We start from the raw sequence: 17,962 nt of genomic DNA, 5'->3' as shown, positions 1-17,962 counted from the left end.
GAGTGTGCTAGCCAGGGGGCACCATGCACAGGGCGCAGGCGGCCTCAGTGACCCACAGTTGTGGGGAGGGGGCTCAGGGGGGCCCGGCCTGGCTCTAGAAGAGCCTCAGACCAAGGGAGACCTGGAAACGGAAGGAGAACTGGCAGAGGGGCGGCTTACTAGGCCAGGGGAGTGAGGCAGAAGCCGTGTGCCTGGAGGCAGGGGAGGGCATGAGGGCTGGCAGCATCCAGGAGCTCCCTACCAGAATGGCATTTCCCTTCCCTGCCAACACGCCAGGCCAGGGAGACGTGCCATGGGAAGGGCCCAAGGGATGGTGCCCAGGAGCCAAGATGGCACCTTTTTCCAACCTGATAGAATGGCAGGAGCCAGGCAGGGGCGCCAGGAGGCCAGCAGAGGAGAGCGGAGCACAGGGTTTGGGGGCCCGAGGCACCGTTCGGATCAGCATTGTTCTCTAGCAGAAGCAGGGCAATGGGCCGAAGCTGCCCGGGCAAACGGAGGCTGGGTAGCAGGAAGGGGGAGGGGATTGGAATCCTCCTCCAAGGTCTGCCAGCAACAGCTGAAAAACTGGTAGTTGGGTGTGTTTCATCCGTGCTTTCTTTGGGGTGTGGCTTGGACCAACCAACCCCCCCACCTCAGACCCATATACTGGCTACACACCCGGGCGGGCAACACTATACATATTGAAGTGAGTTTCTGAGAGAACCAGGATCTTCTCCACATCACAGGTCATCACAATACACTGTTTAGAACTTTATTTTGCACATAAGAGTGGGGGCTGGTGAGTCACTACAGCAAAACCAAAATGGCGGCCCCAATGTGGCTTGGTGGCGTCCCAGGTCGTTTAGAACGCTGGAACTAGGCATGGCCCAATCTTTCCATTGGATCCTAAGACACCAGTAGAGAATGTTTGGATGGGAGGCCACCTTTTGAGGGGCCCCTGCCTGCAGAGAGGACGTGTTCTTCGCCAAGCTGGCCCCCTAAGTGGGAGCCTTACCAAGGCCCATCTCAGACCCAGGAACTCGGCGCTCCTTTATTCAGAATCACGGCGACGCTTGCCCTTGTTATCCCGCCAGACGCAGTAATTCAGGGTGGTGGCCATCGCCATCCAGGCCAGGTAAGGGTACATGAGGCGGGAGGCCGTCGGGCTCACGGGGTACCAGGACAGGGTGGTGGCCACTGCAGCCCCACTGGTCAAGACGATCTCCACCAGGCCCTGCAGAGAGGAACAAGGGAGAGTCACCGCCCTGGGTGCCAGCCCAGAAACTCCAGCGTGGAGCAATTTCTAGACAAGCTGCTGATCCCGATGTGGCCGCCGACCCCCTGCGCGTTCTCCGCCACTCCCCTCGTGGCCTCCATTTTCTCAGCACCTTCGGTGACGGAAAAGCTGCAAAGCTTGACCGGGCAGGCCAGATGGGAGAGGGAAGGGAATGGCCTTGGGAACCCGGCTCAAATTCAGCTGCTGCAAGAGGCCTGTCTCGGGCTCCCCCACTCCGAATGCCTCCCCTCCAAGACGGCCCTGCTTTGGCCCGAATCCGCCCCGTGCGGGCAGGGGGAGGCGGGGATGCCCCTGCCTGTGTGTCCCCGGCACTTGGCACCACATCCAGCGCATGAGCTCTTACAGGTTCTGAGTCCGTCTGGTTTGGGGAGGCCTCGTGTAGCCGGCTCCTTCCCCAGGCCTCGGGGGCTGAGTTTCTCAGACGCTCCTAGCCAGAAGCACTTGGGCGCAAGGCCCGGGGTCAGCTCTGCCTCAGGGGCCCTACGGGGTCTTGGATGAGCTGGGCTGCCTTAGGACCGGGCCGTCTGCAGCAGAACCTCTGCGCAGCCTCCCTCCCAAGCGTGGGGCTTCCTGCTGGGGCACCTGCTCACCCTGGACGCCGGGGTCTGGATTTCTCAGCTTAGATCCTCCCTCCACCCCCTGGTGGATGGTCCTGGAGATCCCCCTTCCTGGGTGGCCGCCCTCCGTCCTCAGCTAATCTGCTCCCCAGAGGAGAGTCTGGGAGGCCCTCGGTCTTCTCTATCCTCCCCGGGGCGCTGGCTCTCTCCAGATAGTCTATAGGGCGCCCACAGAGAACAACACCGTCCCGACGCCTCACATCTGCCCCCTCGCTGAGCCGCGGTAGAAAAGGGAGCACCCAAGCGCCGACTTACCCAGCCCATTTGGTGAGCACCGAAGAATAAGGGAGGCCAGGCCCAGTTGAGAGCCAGCTGCCCCGCATAGAGGCCCAGGGGCACCAGGGCCTGCTCTGTGAAGCCCCCCAGCTCCTTCCAAACCAGGTAGGAGCCGTACCTGAAACGGGAGAACAAGTCACAAGGGGCTGAGCAGCCAATGGGAGGCAGGAGGGAAGCCTCAGCCTCTGAGCTCGGAGGTGCCCTCTGCAGCCTGCGGGCCAAGAGCTTCTCCACCTTACTTTTTTTCTGTTCGGTTTTATTTTCTTTTCCCCCAATTACATGTAACATTTCCAACGTTTTCCAAAGAATGTTGGGGCCCAGATTCTCTCCCTCCTACTCTCCCCACCACACTAATCCCCATTTTATGGTGCAGGAAACTGAGGCAGACAGAAGTGAAGTAGCAACTACTGTTCGGGGAAGGATTCGAACTCGAGTTTGCTTAAACTCAAGCCTGGTCCTCGGTCTGCTGTACTACCCAGTAGCCCTCTGACGCGGCAAACAAGGAAACTGAGGTTGGGGGTTGGGGGTTGGGGGGCGTCATTGCAAATTTCAATGTAAAAAAGAATTCTTCATTAGTATTTCCGGAGGAGGACGCTGAGCTTTGTCCAAGGCCACAGAGCAGGTACAGCTGTGAGCTAGACCCGGACCTCCAGGTGCCAAAGCGGGGGCTTTACGCATCCCCCTTTCGCCATCGTGCCCCCGGCCTCCAAGGGGACCCTCTCGGGTCAGTAAGGGCACGGCCGAGCCAAAGGAGCGGGCGAGCCCCTTGGGCCGCGGGGCCACCCTGAAGGCACGGCCGGCAGGTTTCCCGCCGAAGACCTCGTAAACACCACGGCGCAGGCTACTTTGTGAGGCGCTGAGCTCCCCCTCCCTGGAAGGATCCAGGCAAAGGTCGAGGCCCCCTGCCGATGGAGGGCCCACCTACCCCATAGCCGTGTACAGCGTCCCCCAGACCGGAGCCAGCGCCCAGTAGGGCGGATGCCACGACGGCTTCTGCAGAGTCGCGTACCACGTGGGCACCTCGCGGCTGGTGATCCGGGAGCCCAGGATGCCGCCGACGCTCGGGAACAGGGTGAAGCCGACCGCGGGGACCCAGGGGGGCGTCATGTCCAGCGTGTCCTCTGAAAGAGAAAGGGGCAGCTCAGGGAAGGCACCGGCGCCAGCTGATGGGGAGCCTGGTGAGGAAGGAGGCCCCCACCGTGCCGCCATCCTTCTTGAGCCGTGAGCCCTCCGTGGGGCAAACAAAAGCGTCGGGAGACGAGGGACCCTCCGGGGGCCTGGATCTCGGGGGAGCACGAGCGGGGTGGGGTGACCCGATGGGCTTGAAACAAGCCTTCCCTGCTGTCCTGGAATCCGTTTTAAGTATTGGCTCCGAGGCAGAAGAGCGGTCAGGGCTAGGCAGTGGGGGGCCAGTGACTGGCCCAGGGTCATCTTCCTAAGTCCAGGCCTGGCTCTACCCACCGAGCCGTTTGGCTGCCCCGGCCCGATGTTAACACTGTTCTGTTGGGAGCATCGGGGAGGTCTGGTTCCAATGTGGGGATTGACTTCTCCAGGATGGCCCAAGATCTACCCGAGTCTGCCGCCGGGTCGTGCTGTGCTGGGCATTCAGGAGGCGCCGCGACGCAGACAACCTCCACCATCCCTGCGTCATCCGCGTGGATCGCTGTTGGGGATCCATAAGAAGGCGGCGCGGCCTTCGCCGTCCATCCGAGCAGTCTCTGGAGGCTTTGGAGCCGCCCATCGCCGGGCTCCGACGTCCTGTCGGTCTTCTGGTCTTCTTCCCCTCACCGCAGACGCCGGCGTGGAGCGCCGCCGAGCCCGGCACGATTTTGCAATCTCAAAAGTAGACGGCACGTCGGCTACTTGGTTCCGGTTCGGTTGGGTCTGACCTCATGACCCCAGGTGGGTGTTTTGGGGGCAAAGAGACTGGAGGGAGTGGCCGCTTCCCTCCCCAGCTCCCTGGACAGAGGAGGAAACTGAGGCAAAGAGGGTGAAGTGACTTTCCCAGGATCACAGGACTGGTTGGCCACTTCCCTCCCTGGACAGAGGAGGAAACTGAGGCAAAGAGGGCTCATTCAGTGACTTGCATAGGGCCCCACAGCCAGGAAGTGGCTGAGGTCAGATCTGAATTCAGGTCTTCCTACCCCGAGCCCCGGTGCTCTATCCACAGAACCACCTTAGCTGCCTCCAATACTGGTATTGCAGAGGTATAAATCGCTTTAAGCTTTATCGTTCTTATTATTGTTACTCTGGAGCCCGTTTTCCCAGAGGCCTCCTCTGGCTCTGCTGTTCTGTGTCTTGGACTCCTCATTCGAGTTCCCATGAAGGAGAAAGATGCCAGCAGGCCCTCGCTTGTCCCCTTGGGGCCCCGACGGGGCGGGGAGCACACAGTCCCGCTTTAGCTCTCTCGGCTTGGAGCCAAATTCAGATACCCACCTGACAATGAGTCCTAGGAAGGGAGCAGCAAGCAGGGAAACAGAGGATGGCCCTATTGGAGCAGGAGGGAAGAGCTACGAGCCTGGCCATCGGCCCAGACCAACAACTGATGGGAAAATGCAAGAAGCTTCCTGCCCTCCCAGGCCTGCCCTCTGCCAAGGCCCTTCCCTCCGCCCAGGGGACTCTCACTTGTGGGGATCAAGGGCAGCCTGGGGCAGTGGAGAGGGCGCCAAGACACGTGCATGCCAGGCCTAGCTCCACCACGGATATGCGATCTCCTTGCCTGGCCTCAGTCTCCCCATCAATAAGGGTCCTCCCAACTAGGAAGCAGCGAGACTTCCTGGTTCGCTCAAACATAGCTTTTGAATAAGCAAGTTCCCAAATCTCCCCGCTGCAGCTCTGGAGCTCTTCCCCCCAAGGCTGGCTCGCCTCCTCCTCCCTTTCTCTGTCCTGAACAGCCTCCCTGAGCTCCAGGCAGCCCCTGGGCCTCCACTCCCTCTGCCTGCTGCCCAGCTGCCAAGCCTGGGATGACGGCACATTTACCAGCCTGGGCTGGGTGCTCAAGGCAGGCTCTGGGCCCCATGTTTGGTTTGTCCCAAGAGCAGCACTGGCCTCCGGAAGGAAGGGTTTCTCGGATTCCTGGCAGGAGGGTTTTCCCCCTGGCTTCCCCAGCTGGGCCCGGCCCTTCCTCTGGGAGCCTCGCCTATAAAACAGGGACTTTTCTATCCCCACCCAACTCCCTCATGAAGCTTCGGGGAGACACCGACACACCGACTCACAGAGTGGACAGGGCATGGGGAAAGAAAGCCAGAGAGGATCAAGAGCCTTTCTTTGCCTCTCTGGGCCTCGGCTTCCTCCTCTGTAAAATGAGAAGGGCTCTTCTGGTTCTAAATAGCGCATCCCCTCTGAGCCTCAGTGTTCTCATCTGTAAAAAGGAATCACAGCTGGACTCCTCCAGCGAGGATGTAGACAAACTCCAGCAGGTCCTGCTCTAGTTGGAAGCCTTCAAGGACAGATGTGGCAGGGAGCAGCTGGGTGACTCCATGGGTGGAGAGCCAGACCCAGAGATGGGAAGTCCTGGGTTCAAATGAGGCATCAGACACTTCCCAGCTGTGTGTCCCTTAATCCCCATCCCCTAGCCCTCACCGGTCTTCTGCCCGGTGTGGAGAGTATATATGAGTATATATAGAGAGAGAGTATATATGTATGGAGAGAGAGAGAGAGAGAGAGAGAGAGAGAGAGAGAGAGAGAGAGAGAGAGAGAGAGAGAAAGAAAGAAAGAAAGAAAGAAAGAAAGAAAGAAAGAAAGAAAGAAAGAAAGAAAGAAAGAAAGAAAGAAAGAAAGAAAGAAAGAAAGAAAGAAAGAAAGAAAGAAAGAAAGAAAGAAAGAAAGAAAGAAAGAGAGAAAGAGAGAAAGAAAGAGAAAGAAAGAAAGAGAGAGAGAGAGAGAAAGGAAGGAAGGAAGGAGGGAGGGAGGAAGAGAGAGAGAGAGAGAAAGGAAGGAAGGAAGGATTCAGAAACCTCTGGGCCTCCCCACCCTCGTTTTATAGAGGAGGAGACCCAGAGAGATGAAGCAAGTTCCCTCTGGCCACGCCATGGCTGGATGAGGAAAAGGAACCTCAGAGAGGAAGGACCACAGAGCTGGGAAGTGCCAGAAGTGGGTGAGAGTCAGCATCTGCCTGGATCCTAAACCCACTGCCCTATGCTAGAGTGTCCCGAATACAGGGGCTCCTTCTACCCCAAGGCCTCCTCAGCCTTCCAGCCTGTGCCAGTCAAGGATCATAGAAGGAGAGCTGAATCCCTTATTTTATGGAGGCCAAGCAAGGGTCAATGACTTGGGCAAGGTCACACAGGTAGTAAGCCAGAGCCTTAGAGCTAGAAGAGAACTCATTGGCCATCTGAGGCAACGCCCTTGTTTTACAGAGGAGGAAACTGAGGCACAGAGAGAAGTGTGCTAGAAGAATAAGAACCTTGATCCAGAGCAGGAAGGGACCACAGACAGCATTGTGTAGTCTAACCCAACCTAAAAGAGAATCTCCTCCATGGTCCCTTCTTGCTGTCCTCATTGGAGGAGTTGGGGTGGGGGGAGGCACTCATGACCCCAAAGTACAGTTATGAGTCAATGCCAAGGTTATCCATAGCTCCATTCAAGCAGATCAATGAATGAATCACGGTCACTTCTAGAGCTCTTTAGGGCTCACCATGGCCCACTCTGCACTTAGGCACGACCCCCACTCTCTGCCCCAAATCCTGTGAAGCTGCATGACTGGGCAGGGTGTGGGACCCTGGGGAGACTTGCCTGTGCCAGCACACTTCCACCATTCAACTGGTAGGCAAGCTCTCTCCCCACACCAGCCTACCAAGTATTGTCACCCCCAGGGTACATTCTCCATTTCCCTAACTCCATCTTTGAAGGACAGTCCCCTCACCGGGCCGGTCACCTCCTCTGGATGCCTTCCCCATGGTCAATGTCCGTCCTTCCTTCCTTCCTTCCTTCCTTCCTTCCTTCCTTCCTTCCTTCCTTCCTCACTTCCTTCCTTCCTTCCTTCCTTCCTTCCTTCCTTCCTTCCTTCCTTCCTTCCTTCCTTCCTTCCTTCCTTCCTTCCTCACTTCCTTCCTTCCTTCCTTCCTTCCTTCCTTCCTCACTTCCTTCCTTCCTTCCTTCCTTCCTTCCTTCCTTCCTCCTTCCTTCCTTCCTTCCTTCCTTCCTTCCTTCCTTCCTCCTTCCTTCTCCCCTCCCTCTCTTCTCTCTCCCTCCCTTTCTTTCCTTACATCTTAGAACCATTGTCAAATATTGGTGCCAAGGCAGAAAAGTTGTAACTGGGGTTAAAGTGATTTATCCAGGGCGAAGATTTGAACCCAGAACCTCCCATCTCTAGGTCTGGCTCTATCCACTGAGCCATCTAGGCACCCTGGCAATGCCCTTTCTAAACCAAGCATGATGCCAAGAACTGAACCCAGTCCTCCAGTTGAGCAAGGCAGAGGGCCCCCAGGTGCCAGCCTCTCTTAAAGCATCTAGAGTAGCATTTGGTGCAATTGGGCATTAAGTGCTTCATGCATGGAGGCAGAGACATCATGGAAACATCCCTGGCCTCGGCCTCCAGTCTTGGGCACGGAGGTCTTTGGGAAGAGCAGGAATGGGGCTCATTAAGACCAGCACGAAGTGTCCCAGTAGGGGTTACTCCAGGCTGCCAGACTTTGCTTTCAGGGCAGGGAAGGGAAGGAAGAACTCACTGGAGCTGGCTGGGGTGGAGCAAGGAGGCTCTAGCTCCTGGGTCCATCCCAGTGGACCATCCCAGAACATCCCTCCAGAGCCCCCTGTGATCCCGCCCCCAAACACGGCTTTCCCCTTCTCCATCAGGGACTTTGGGGAAATGGGATCATTTCTTGCCAGAAAGCTGACCGCCATCATTCTTCATTCATCAGTGATGACTTTATTAAGCTCCTCTTCTATACCAGTGGGTAGTGAGGGGGTGCCACAGTGCAGAGTGCTAGCCTTGGAGTCAAGAGTTCAAATCTGACCTCAGATGCGCCTTAGCTGTGTGACCCTGGACAAGTCACTTCACCCTGTTCCTCATGTGCCAAACGAGCTGGAGACGGAAATGGCAAACCCTTCTGGTATCTTGGTCAAGAAAACCCCAAATGGGTCACAAAGAGATGGAGGTGACTGAAGAGGCTGAACTGTCCTTGGGGGGGTACAAATAAAAACTGAAAGACAATCCCTGCCCTTGGGAAGCTCCAATTCTGCCCCAGGAGACATTGTGTGCACAGCAATAGGAAGTATGTATCAAGATTCCTCCAAGAGATACAAAGCATCTTTGGGGCTGCCGAGCCAGAAGGAGGCTAGGAAATCTACTAGGAAGAGCTACGCAGCCCCCTGCGGGTGGCCAGCCAAGGCCATCAGCTCTTCTGGCTGCTCGGGGATGGGCCTGGCTGACCCCTGCTCAGGCCACTGAAGCCTCGAGCTCTTCTTCACCCTCCAGGGCAGAGCTGGCTGCAGAGTTCTGTCCCACACTCGTTCCCTGACTTTGGGGGCCAGGCTTGCGAGTCTTCCCCAGAGTGGGGGTCTGGGCCGGCACCCCTGAGCTCCTCTTTCTGCCTTGGTACCAGGCGTGAGCCTGGGCAAGTCCCAGCCTGGCCCTGCTCCGCCTGCTTTTCCAGGAAGTTGCCCAAGAGCAGAGGCGTCGCCGCCCAGGCCCAGAACAACCTCAGGGAATTTAAAGTGGCCCCTGGGCAGGGAGGGGGCCCCCCACCTTCTGAAGGGATGAAGGGAAAATCCTCCTCCAGCCCCGGCAGTCAGCCGGGACACTTGGAACCACAGGCACTCTCAGGCCTTGGGAAGCTCCAGCTCCTGTTTGAACTCCGTCCAGGGGCGGGGAGCTCACTACCTCCGGAGCCTGGCTTTTCCAAGGTGGGCCAGGAAGCTTGGGGCGCCCGGGCACAGCCACTCACTTGCCTCATCTGCGAAATGAGGAAGCGGGACTCCAGGGCAGTCCCTCCCCGCCCCACCATTTCCGACGCTTCCTTCCGTCCAGGTCCACAGTCGGACCCCGGGCGGGGGGGGGGGGGGGTTGTTGCCCCTGGAAGAGCCCCTTCCAGCCCGCCGCTGTGTCTGGCTAGGGGGATGGGACAGGCGATGCCCCCGTAGCGGTGCCCTCGCCAGGGAAGTGAGGGGAGGGGCAAGGAGCGGGCCCGAGCTCGTCCGGCCGCGGCTCCACAGCAGATTAGCCAAAGGGGACAGCGAGCGGGGCTGGGGGCCGGGGGCCGCTCACTCACCTGAGACGCCGCCGAGGTCGGGACGGAAAGTGCGCCCCAGAGCAGCCAGCCTGGAGACAGCCCCGGAGCCGGCAGCCAATCCCGCCCCCACGCACCGGCCCGCCCAGCCCTGCCCTCCCTCCCGCCCCCTGGCCCCTCCTCGCCCTGCCTGGGGGACCGCGGAGGAGCTCGCCCCCACCCCTTCCCTTTGGGCTCTCCTGCTCCCCCTGCTAATTCCCCTTCCTTGACACGGCCCACATGTGTCCAGAGAGCCCGGCCCATCCTGGGCAAGCAAGGCTGGCCTTAATGGGTCAGCCTCAGGAACGCTGGGATCTCTGAGCAGGGATGAAGGCGCGGCCCCTGAAGCCCCGACCCGCAACCAAAACTTCCCCCCACCGCAGAGCCTGACTTTTCTCTTGGCTTTTTGGGTTGGCTCATAGGAAGTGCTTAATAAACACTTCTATTCATTCAACCGATCACGGACTGACGTAGGATGTTGGGCATCAGAAGACCTGGGTTCAAATCCTGACCACACTCCTTACTCTTTGTAGGATCTTGGGTAAGCATCAATTGCCCTGGGAGCCCTCAGTTTCCTGATCTGTAAAATGGAGATGATCCTCGAGATCCCTCTCTAGTGTAAATTGATGCTCCCGAACCTCAAACACAATCATGAATTTTTAGAGATTTTTCTGGAGGACTGTGAGGTACTCAGCGCAACACCCCAAACACGTCAAGGGCAGAAGGAATAAGGGCTCCCATTTACAGCCTTCTACTTTTTCCAAAGGTAGGCACTAGGTGGTGCCATAGTGTATAGAGAGTAGGGTCTAGAGTCCGAAAGACCTGAGTTCAAATTTGACCTCAAACATTAGCTGTGTGACCCTGGGCAAGTCATTTCATCCTTAGTTTGCCTCAGTTTCCACATCTGTGAGCTGTTGGTATCAGACTAGCTGGCTTCCAAGGTTCCTTCCAGCTCTGGAGTCTGGCTGTATCATTGATATGCTGTGTGACCTTGGGTGACTTTCTTTTTCTTTTTTTTTTTTAATAAACCCTCACCTTCAGTCTTGGAGTCAGTTATTATGGAGTCAATACTGTGTATTGGCTCCAAGGCAGAAGAGTGCTAAGGGCTAGGCAATGAGGGTTAAGTGACTTGCCCAGTGTCTGAGGCCAGATTTGAACCTAGGACCTCCTGTCTCCAGGCCTGGCTCTCAATCCACTGAACTACCCAGCTGCCCCCCTTGGGTGACTTTCTTAACCTGACAAATCCCACTGGATGCAGAGAAGGGGGAGCTTCAAAAACCTTGAAGCACTACAGAAATCGGGGCTGTCCGTAGCACTGATGAGTTTGTACCCCAAAGAGATAATAAGGAAAAAGACTGGTACAAGAATATTCATAGCTACACTCTTTGTGGTGGCCAAAAATTGGAAAATGAGGGGATGCCCTTCAGTTGGGGAATGGCTGAACACATTGTGGTATATGTTGGTGATGGATACTATTGATTTGCATTTTTTTTTAAATCCATGGAAGAGCACTGCTGGTGGAGTTGTGAATGGATCCAACCATTCTGGAGGGCAATTTGGAACTATGCCCAAAGGGTGCTAAAAGACTGTCTGCCCTTTGATCCAGCCATAGCACTGCTGGGTTTGTACCCCAAAGAGATAATAAGGAAAAAGAACTGTACAAGAATATTCATAGCTGTGCTCTTTGTGGTGGCCAAAAATTGGACAATGAGGGGATGCCCTTCAATTGGGGAATGGCTGAACACATTGTGGTATATGTTGGTGAGGGAATACTATTGTGCTCAAAGGAATAATAAAGTGGAGGAATTCCACGGAGACTGGAACAACCTCCAGGAAGTGATGCAGAGTGAAAGGAGCAGAGCCAGGAGAACACTGTACACAGAGACTGATACACTGTGGCACAATTGAATGTAATGGACTTCTCTACTAGCAGCAGTGCAGTGAGCCAGGACAATTCTGAGGGACTCAGGAGAAATCCGCATCCAGAGGAAGAACTGTGGGAGCAGAAACACCAAAGAAGGAAACAACTGCTTGATCACATGGTTGAGGGGGACATGGCTGGGGATGGAGACTAACCGATCACCCTAGTACAAATCTCAATAATATGGAAATAGGTCTTGATCAACGACACATGTAAAAGCCCAGTGGAGTTGCACGTCAGCTATGGGAAGGGGTTGGGGGGAGGGGAGGGAAAGAAACTGAATCTTGTAATCATGGAAAAATATTCTAAATTAATTAATTTAATAAAATTGTCCAAATTAAAAAAGAAAAGAAATTGGGGTTGTCACTTATAATTATATCATTAAAATGCGTCATATTTATTATCATTGTTAAGGAGAGGGCGCTGTAAGGAGAAGGAACTTTCCTGCCGGACGCCGGTTTCCCCGTACGATGGTCGGACCGAGGTGCGTGCGTAGCCACGTAGCGCGTCAGGTGTTGCTAGGCAACGGCGCCGGGAGCGGGGACTGCGGCGACGGCGGCTTCTGTCATGGCGGCCCCCATCCGACTTCGGTTTGGCGCAGGGGCAGCCGGCGCGCTCTGGCGGCGCCTCTGGTCCTCACAAGCTCGGGATCCCGCAGGGCCGCCGCCGCCATCTGAGGTGGTGGATGTGGCGGCGCTGCTGAATGACGCCTCGGTGGGCTCGAGCCCGAAGCACAGGGATCGCTCTCGGCCGAACCCCCAGGCCACCTCAGTGCTGCTCTTCCCGGGCCAGGGCAGCCAGGTCGTGGGCATGGGGCGCGCGCTTCTGCAATACCCGGGCGTGCGTACGCTCTACGACGTCGCCGGGCGCGCGCTGGGCTATGACCTGCTGGAACTGAGCCTACAAGGGCCGAGCAAGGAGCTGGAGCGCACAGTCCGCTGTCAGCCTGCGCTCTATGTGGTCTCGCTTGCCGCGCTGGAAGCGCTCCGACACCAGCGGCCCGAGGTAAGCCCCGCCCCCAGCCCCAGCAAGTAGCTGCGCGTGCTCTGGCATCTGGCATCCTCTCCCGCCTGCACTACCCACCAAAATGTAGCCTGAGTCTGCACTTCTGTACGATGGGTTACAGCAGTTACAGATGACCAGGGCTGCTTGTGAGGCTTTGGGGAGATGGATGATGAGTAAAGCACTTTGTAAACTAACCAGGGACAGAAGAAGGAATGAAGGGAGGACCGAGACTCCTCTCCTCCAGCATCTCTACAGAGAGGAGAGCCTGAGTTCAAGGTGTGACCTTGACCAGTCACTTCCTTACCCTGGGCCTCAGTTTCCTCCACAGTAAAGTAGGGGAGATGGAATCATGGAGGTCCCTTCCATCTTTAGGACTGGACCTTGGTTATCCCTTCTACATAATGGGGAAAGGGCAATTGGACTCTGAATGTTGACCTCCCAGGTGTCAGGACTATGCAGCTGCCTCTAGACCAAGAAGAACCTGATTCTGTGTTTAATCCCCCCCCCCCTCGTGCTCCAGAGTGTTGGGGGGCAACAAAAACACTTAATCCAACATCTGTTTTATCTTTTCTCTTGGAAATTGTTCCTCTTCCCCCCACCCCCCATCTGATCTGAGATTTTCCCAAAAGAAGGAAAAATCAACTTTGGATTATCAGTTATTTTTTAATATTTGCAGGATTTTCTAACCCAAGACTAGGCGGTGTCTCTCCCATCCTGTCTAGTTGTTACCCACTATGTTACCCACTATGCTTATTGATAAAGCAGGTGTTCCAGCTAGTTCTAATGTTCTTTGCTATCTAGGCTCCAGGAGGATTAAATGGGGAAGTCAGAGGCCTACAAGTCAGGTTTGGAAGACTGAGAACCTTTAAGCTGTAAGGTTCCTAGGTATAGTGCTAGAAGGATCTGGAGCTGAGAGTCCAAATGTCCCACCCATTGTTTAATGCATAAATTGAGATGGACAGATCAGCAAAGGGAAAAGGAAGGAAGGAGGCATTCCAGGTTATGGGACCTGTCAGACAGTGGGAAGTGATCAGTTGAGGGAGGGGGGAGTAGAAGGGACATTGGAAGGATTGACAGGTGAGGGAATAAAGGGGAAAAGGCACTGTGTGAAGAGCTAGGGACAGAACTAGACAAAAAGAAGCCAGCCTCTGCTCAGGGAGCTTACATTCTAGTCAGGAAACAACTCATGATCTGAGCTGGGAAAGGGCCATAGTGGCAGAGGGACACTCTAGGGTGAGCAGAGAATCCAAATGTGGGCTGTGGAGAGTGCTTCATTCTGTGCTAGAGAAGTCAGTCCCCTTGCAGCATTCCCAAGAAGGAATTCCACCCAAGCTAGGGGCCTACCCTCCTCATAGGAGCACAGGATTTCTTGCTGTTAGGAATCAGTTCCCTGACAGTGCTCCTTGTCACCAAGAAGGAGCCTTGCCCAGCCTAGAAGCCTACCCTCCTCATAGGAGCACAGGATTCCTTGCTGCTCATATGGAGCCTCAGGACCCCGTGTCAGACTCCAGCTCCAGCCCACCCTGGTTATTTCAGAGCCCCACTTTCAAGGCCTGACTTTGTGTTATGCATCTCTCACCACAGGTTATTGAGACTTGTGTTGCTGCAGCTGGATTCAGTGTGGGAGAGTTTGCAGCCCTTGTGTTTGCTGGTGCCTTAGAATTTGAAGAAGGTACTATGGATGTTTGCTAGATTGGACCATGGGGATGTGGCCAGCAGGGGTTTTTGTGCCATTGTTTGAAATGACACTGACTTACACAGTGATTCTGCCTCGAAAGTAAGAGGGTAGAGTTGGAAAGCAGTAGAGTGGAGTGGGCAGAGCACTGGACCCAGAACAGCTGCTTTCAGTTTCTGGCTCTGACTCTTACCAATACTTGGAGCCCATGCCTCAGTTTCTTAATCTATAATACAGTAGTTGTAGACAGAGGAGAGAGGTGGCATATCAGTGTATTGAGAGCTGACCCTGGAGCCAGGAAGCCCTGAGACCTGACCTACCCTGACACACTGTGAGTGGGGGTCAGGGGTCCTGGGTAACCCTGGTAATAGCCCTCCAACGCTGATGAAGTCATTTGTGTGAACCAAAAAAGAAACCAATTGAAGAATCCTAAATGTCAAGGTTTTGTTCCCCCTCCCACCTGCCACATGCTCTTATCCTGTCTCAGCAAATGCGTGAATTCAGTGGGGCCCATCACTGTGAATGTGGCTCAACTTCCCTTCTGGGTTCTCTTCCAGCCCCACCTTCCTTAGTTTCCTTCCATTGCCTCTGCTTGGAAAAGCCCTCCTCACCCTGCATATGGACTCTGTCTGTACTTAGATGTGTAACTCTTCTCCCATGTGCTCTCTCTGTCTCTGTCTCTCCCTCTTTCCCTGTCCCATATTCCCTCCCTCCCTCTCTCTCTCCCCATCCCCTGATGACCCACCTCTACCCTGAACAACCCTCCCTTTTGACTCCCCCGTCCCATCCAGCTCCTGTGCTGCCCTCTCCTCCCTATCGCTGCTGAACTCCTTGTGTGTCCTATTGGGGACAGAGGGGGTCAGAGAGAACTAGCAATGCGGGCAGCTATAGAGGCTGTGCTCAGGCTGGACCACTTCACTTCCAGAGGTCCCTTCTGGCTCTGAGTCAGTCATTCCACAGGGAAATGAAGGGCCAAGTCTACAGAACTGAAAACCACCCTCCTGTGCTTAGGCTGGTCTGCCTCCTCAGTTTCTCCCCTCCAGTCCAGCCTCTGCTCAGCTTCCAAGGTGATCTTCCAACCACATCATCCCCCACCATCCAATCTACTTCCCTGGCTCCTCCAGAAGCAGCTGATGAAGCCTTCACCACGCAGCTCCTTTTTGCCTTTCCATGTAACTCCTCCAGTCAGGCAATCTCTCCTGTGGCTCAGCTGTGGCCCTCCCTTGTACCCCCTCTGCCTCCTGGTGTCCCCTTGAAATCCCATCTTCCGTAGCCAGCCTGCAGTGCCTTCTCCTTGAGATGACCCTTCTATTTTTACTATCTGTATCTTACATGTCCCTAGTGATTACCTCGTGTCTTCCCCCACTAGAACAGGAGCCCTTCGAGTGCAGGAATTGTCTTTGCTTTTTCTTTTTAACCCTCAGTCCATGGCATAGAGCCTGGCACACAGTGAGAGCATACCAGATGCCCATCCAGTAATCAGTGACCTTTGCTCCTTGTCAGGATTGCATGTAGTCAAGGTCCGTGCAGAGGCCATGGAGGAAGCAGCAGCAGCAATACCCAGTGGGATGCTGTCTGTGCTCGGTCGGCCTCAGTCCCAGTACAAGGTGGCGTGTCTGGATGCACAAGAGCACTGCCGGACCCTGGGCATCAAGCAGCCCGTGTGTGAGGTGGCCAACTACCTATTTCCTGACTGCAGAGTGATTTCTGGACACCTACAAGTAAGTGTCCTCAGGGGTCTTTGGGACTTTTAAGATTTCCTGCTTAGATCTCCCAAGGAACAACAGGAAGGATCCCAGAAGATCCCCTTTCTAGGAGCAGAAGAGACCGATTCCCATCTGAGGACCCTGGAGTCTCACCCAGCCCTGCTGCCAAGTAGCCATGGGACTTTAAGAAAGTCATTTCCCTTTTCTGTATCTCAGTCAGGCCTCAGTCCTTGGTAGTCAGTGTGGGCTGGCAGGCACTCACCCCACCCTAAGGGTCCACATCCTCTAGGTCAGACAGACAGTGAGTCTGCCACCCTGGATGGTTGTGGGTGCGTGGCAGCCCTGACTCTTTCCCCTGTTTGTTCTATGTCAGGCTCTGCAGTTCCTCCAGAAGAATTCCTCCAAGTATCACTTCAAGAGAGTCAGGATGCTGCCAGTCAGCGGAGGGTTCCACACGTGCCTCATGGAACCTGCCCTGGAACCGCTGGCACAAGTCTTAAAGAAAATTGACATAAAGAGGCCCTTGGTCTCTGTCCATTCCAATGTGGATGGCAATAAGTACATGCATGCCAAGCACATCCGGCAACTGCTGGTGAAGCAGGTTGTGTCCCCTGTGAAGTGGGAGCAGACCATGCATGCCATCTACGAGCGCAGGAAAGGCATAGAGTTCCCACAGACCATCGAGGTGGGACCTGGGAGGCAACTAGGGGCCATTCTGAAGAACTGTAACCTTAAGGCTTGGAAGACCTACAGCCACGTGACCGTGATGGAGGAAGACAAAGAGGAGGAGAAGGCCCCAGAGGTCTAGCTCAGGCTGCTCTGTCATTAGCTGGATTGGATTGGAGGGTGCTGACCCCTGGGAACCCCTTTGGAGTCCTCGCAACGGTCTTGTCAGAGGGAGCCTCCCTCCCCGGGCTGCTCCCTGGATCGGCTTGGGGCTGGCCAGGCTGAGGGCTGTAAAATAGAAAGTTCTTGGCACTGTCACATCCTGTGTTCTTTGGCAGCTGTCTTGTTTCAAATGTCATCTAAAACATGTCATGGCTGGAGGAGAGAGTCAGCCAGAGGATGATGACCCCCTTAGGTCTGGTCCCAGAGGCTTAACCCCCAGTGCAGTGGGATAAATGAGATGAGAGCCCCCCAAGTCAGAAGGCATAGCCCCCAGAGACGCCCAACCCTGCACCAAAGGGCCTCTGCTGGAAAGGCTCCTGGGAGGCAGAACCCCCTCTTCCCAAGGCAGCCCCTTCCTGTAGGGGAGGAAGCTTGTCCTGACCTCCATCCCCCCAAACCTGCCTCTGGCCTTTGGGCTCCTCCTCACAGTCACGATGCAAAGACACAGTGTCCTTTTACAGGGGAAGAAACTGAGGCTGGAGAGGGAAGCATGACTAGAAAGGCCTTGGTCCAGCGCTCTCTCTGCCACCCAGTGTAGCTGAGCACGGACGTGGGACCAGACCGGGCCGGGAGGCACAGCCTTCCTGTTGCTGAGCTTCCAGACTCTTGGTTTGGGGCTTAAGGACAGCTTCACGTTGAGGTTTTGAGAGGTGCCTGTGAGCTTTCAAGCCCAATGGACCTGCCTCCTCTCTGTCTGCCCTGGAAATGCCGTGTTTCTTGAGGGATTATATTCCACTCAGTTATGTGGACTTGAGATTGGCTGGCGCCGAGAGGAGCTAAAAATTCAGCCTTTGTGGCTTGGGTTTGGGTTAGAACTTCACCCACAGGGAGGCATTCGCCCCTGCCGGGTGGTTTGCTTTGGTCAGAGAATCGTGGTGTTATGGGGCCCTGAGCATCCCCAGGCCAGGAAATAGGACCTTGAGCAACTGACCTCAGCACCCAAAGGGTCCGCGGGGATGACCCCAGAGCATCTGAGGTAGTCACCAGCACCGGCCAGGCTGGTCCTCTTGGCCGGCTGCACTAGCAGAGCCTTCTGGAGTGAGTGTCACCCTAAGGGATGGGAGGAGAGCCTCTCCAACAGCTCTGAGAAAGCCTTGTCCCACACTGGGGGGGGGGGGGGGGTCCTTGATTCATACTGTCCGCATGCTCCCTTCCAAGCACACATTCACCAAGATCCAAGCTAAGTGGCAGCCCGTTCATCAGAGGGCGTGCAAGAAGCCAGACCTGCCTCCCACCAAGCTCTGTGGCTCCCCTGAACCCCGCAGATAAGCAGGGCGTATGCTCACTGGCCACTAAGGGCCAGGGCCAGTATCCTCTGGGTTTCTCTGAGCCTCCACCAGCCAACGTGGGCTTCCAAGGGCCTCTGGCTCGGAGACAGCCCCCTCCACCC

At 55.7% G+C, this 17,962-nt stretch overlaps 2 protein-coding genes across 2 annotated transcripts; one reads left to right on the top strand and one right to left on the bottom strand.

The window, feature by feature from the left end:
- Positions 1 to 737: 737 nt before the first annotated feature.
- Positions 738 to 9,500, bottom strand: TSPO (translocator protein). Its single transcript, XM_001369894.4, has 4 exons — positions 9,381 to 9,500; positions 3,095 to 3,290; positions 2,149 to 2,287; positions 738 to 1,213 (listed from the first exon to the last, which is right to left on the bottom strand). The coding sequence occupies exons 2-4, from the start codon at positions 3,274 to 3,276 to the stop codon at positions 1,031 to 1,033; spliced, it is 504 nt and encodes a 167-aa protein (XP_001369931.2). The 5' UTR covers positions 3,277 to 3,290; positions 9,381 to 9,500; the 3' UTR covers positions 738 to 1,030.
- Positions 9,501 to 11,673: 2,173 nt separating this feature from the next.
- MCAT (malonyl-CoA-acyl carrier protein transacylase) lies at positions 11,674 to 16,668 on the top strand. The gene is made up of 4 exons (XM_001369954.4): positions 11,674 to 12,303; positions 13,888 to 13,975; positions 15,482 to 15,699; positions 16,058 to 16,668. The coding sequence occupies exons 1-4, from the start codon at positions 11,866 to 11,868 to the stop codon at positions 16,490 to 16,492; spliced, it is 1,179 nt and encodes a 392-aa protein (XP_001369991.1). The 5' UTR covers positions 11,674 to 11,865; the 3' UTR covers positions 16,493 to 16,668.
- Positions 16,669 to 17,962: the final 1,294 nt, after the last annotated feature.

This window comes from Monodelphis domestica, chromosome 5 (assembly GCF_027887165.1).
Source record: "Monodelphis domestica isolate mMonDom1 chromosome 5, mMonDom1.pri, whole genome shotgun sequence".
Classification (NCBI taxonomy): Eukaryota; Metazoa; Chordata; class Mammalia; order Didelphimorphia; family Didelphidae; genus Monodelphis; species Monodelphis domestica.
This window is presented reverse-complemented; position numbering and strand designations above follow the sequence as displayed.

What these genes read in the sequence shown, in the direction of transcription:
- TSPO (XM_001369894.4), bottom strand. Translation starts at nt 3,276, where the DNA reads ATGACGCCCCCCTGGGTCCCCGCGGTCGGCTTCACCCTGTTCCCGAGC. An exon ending in ACGCTGTACACGGCTATGGG is followed by an intron (nt 2,288 to 3,094) that starts GTAGGTGGGCCC and finishes CTCCCGTTTCAG; the next exon opens with GTACGGCTCCTACCTGGTTT. An exon ending in GTGCTCACCAAATGGGCTGG is followed by an intron (nt 1,214 to 2,148) that starts GTAAGTCGGCGC and finishes TCCTCTCTGCAG; the next exon opens with GGCCTGGTGGAGATCGTCTT.
- MCAT (XM_001369954.4), top strand. Translation starts at nt 11,866, where the DNA reads ATGGCGGCCCCCATCCGACTTCGGTTTGGCGCAGGGGCAGCCGGCGCG. An exon ending in TGCCTTAGAATTTGAAGAAG is followed by an intron (nt 13,976 to 15,481) that starts GTACTATGGATG and finishes GCTCCTTGTCAG; the next exon opens with GATTGCATGTAGTCAAGGTC. An exon ending in TGATTTCTGGACACCTACAA is followed by an intron (nt 15,700 to 16,057) that starts GTAAGTGTCCTC and finishes GTTCTATGTCAG; the next exon opens with GCTCTGCAGTTCCTCCAGAA.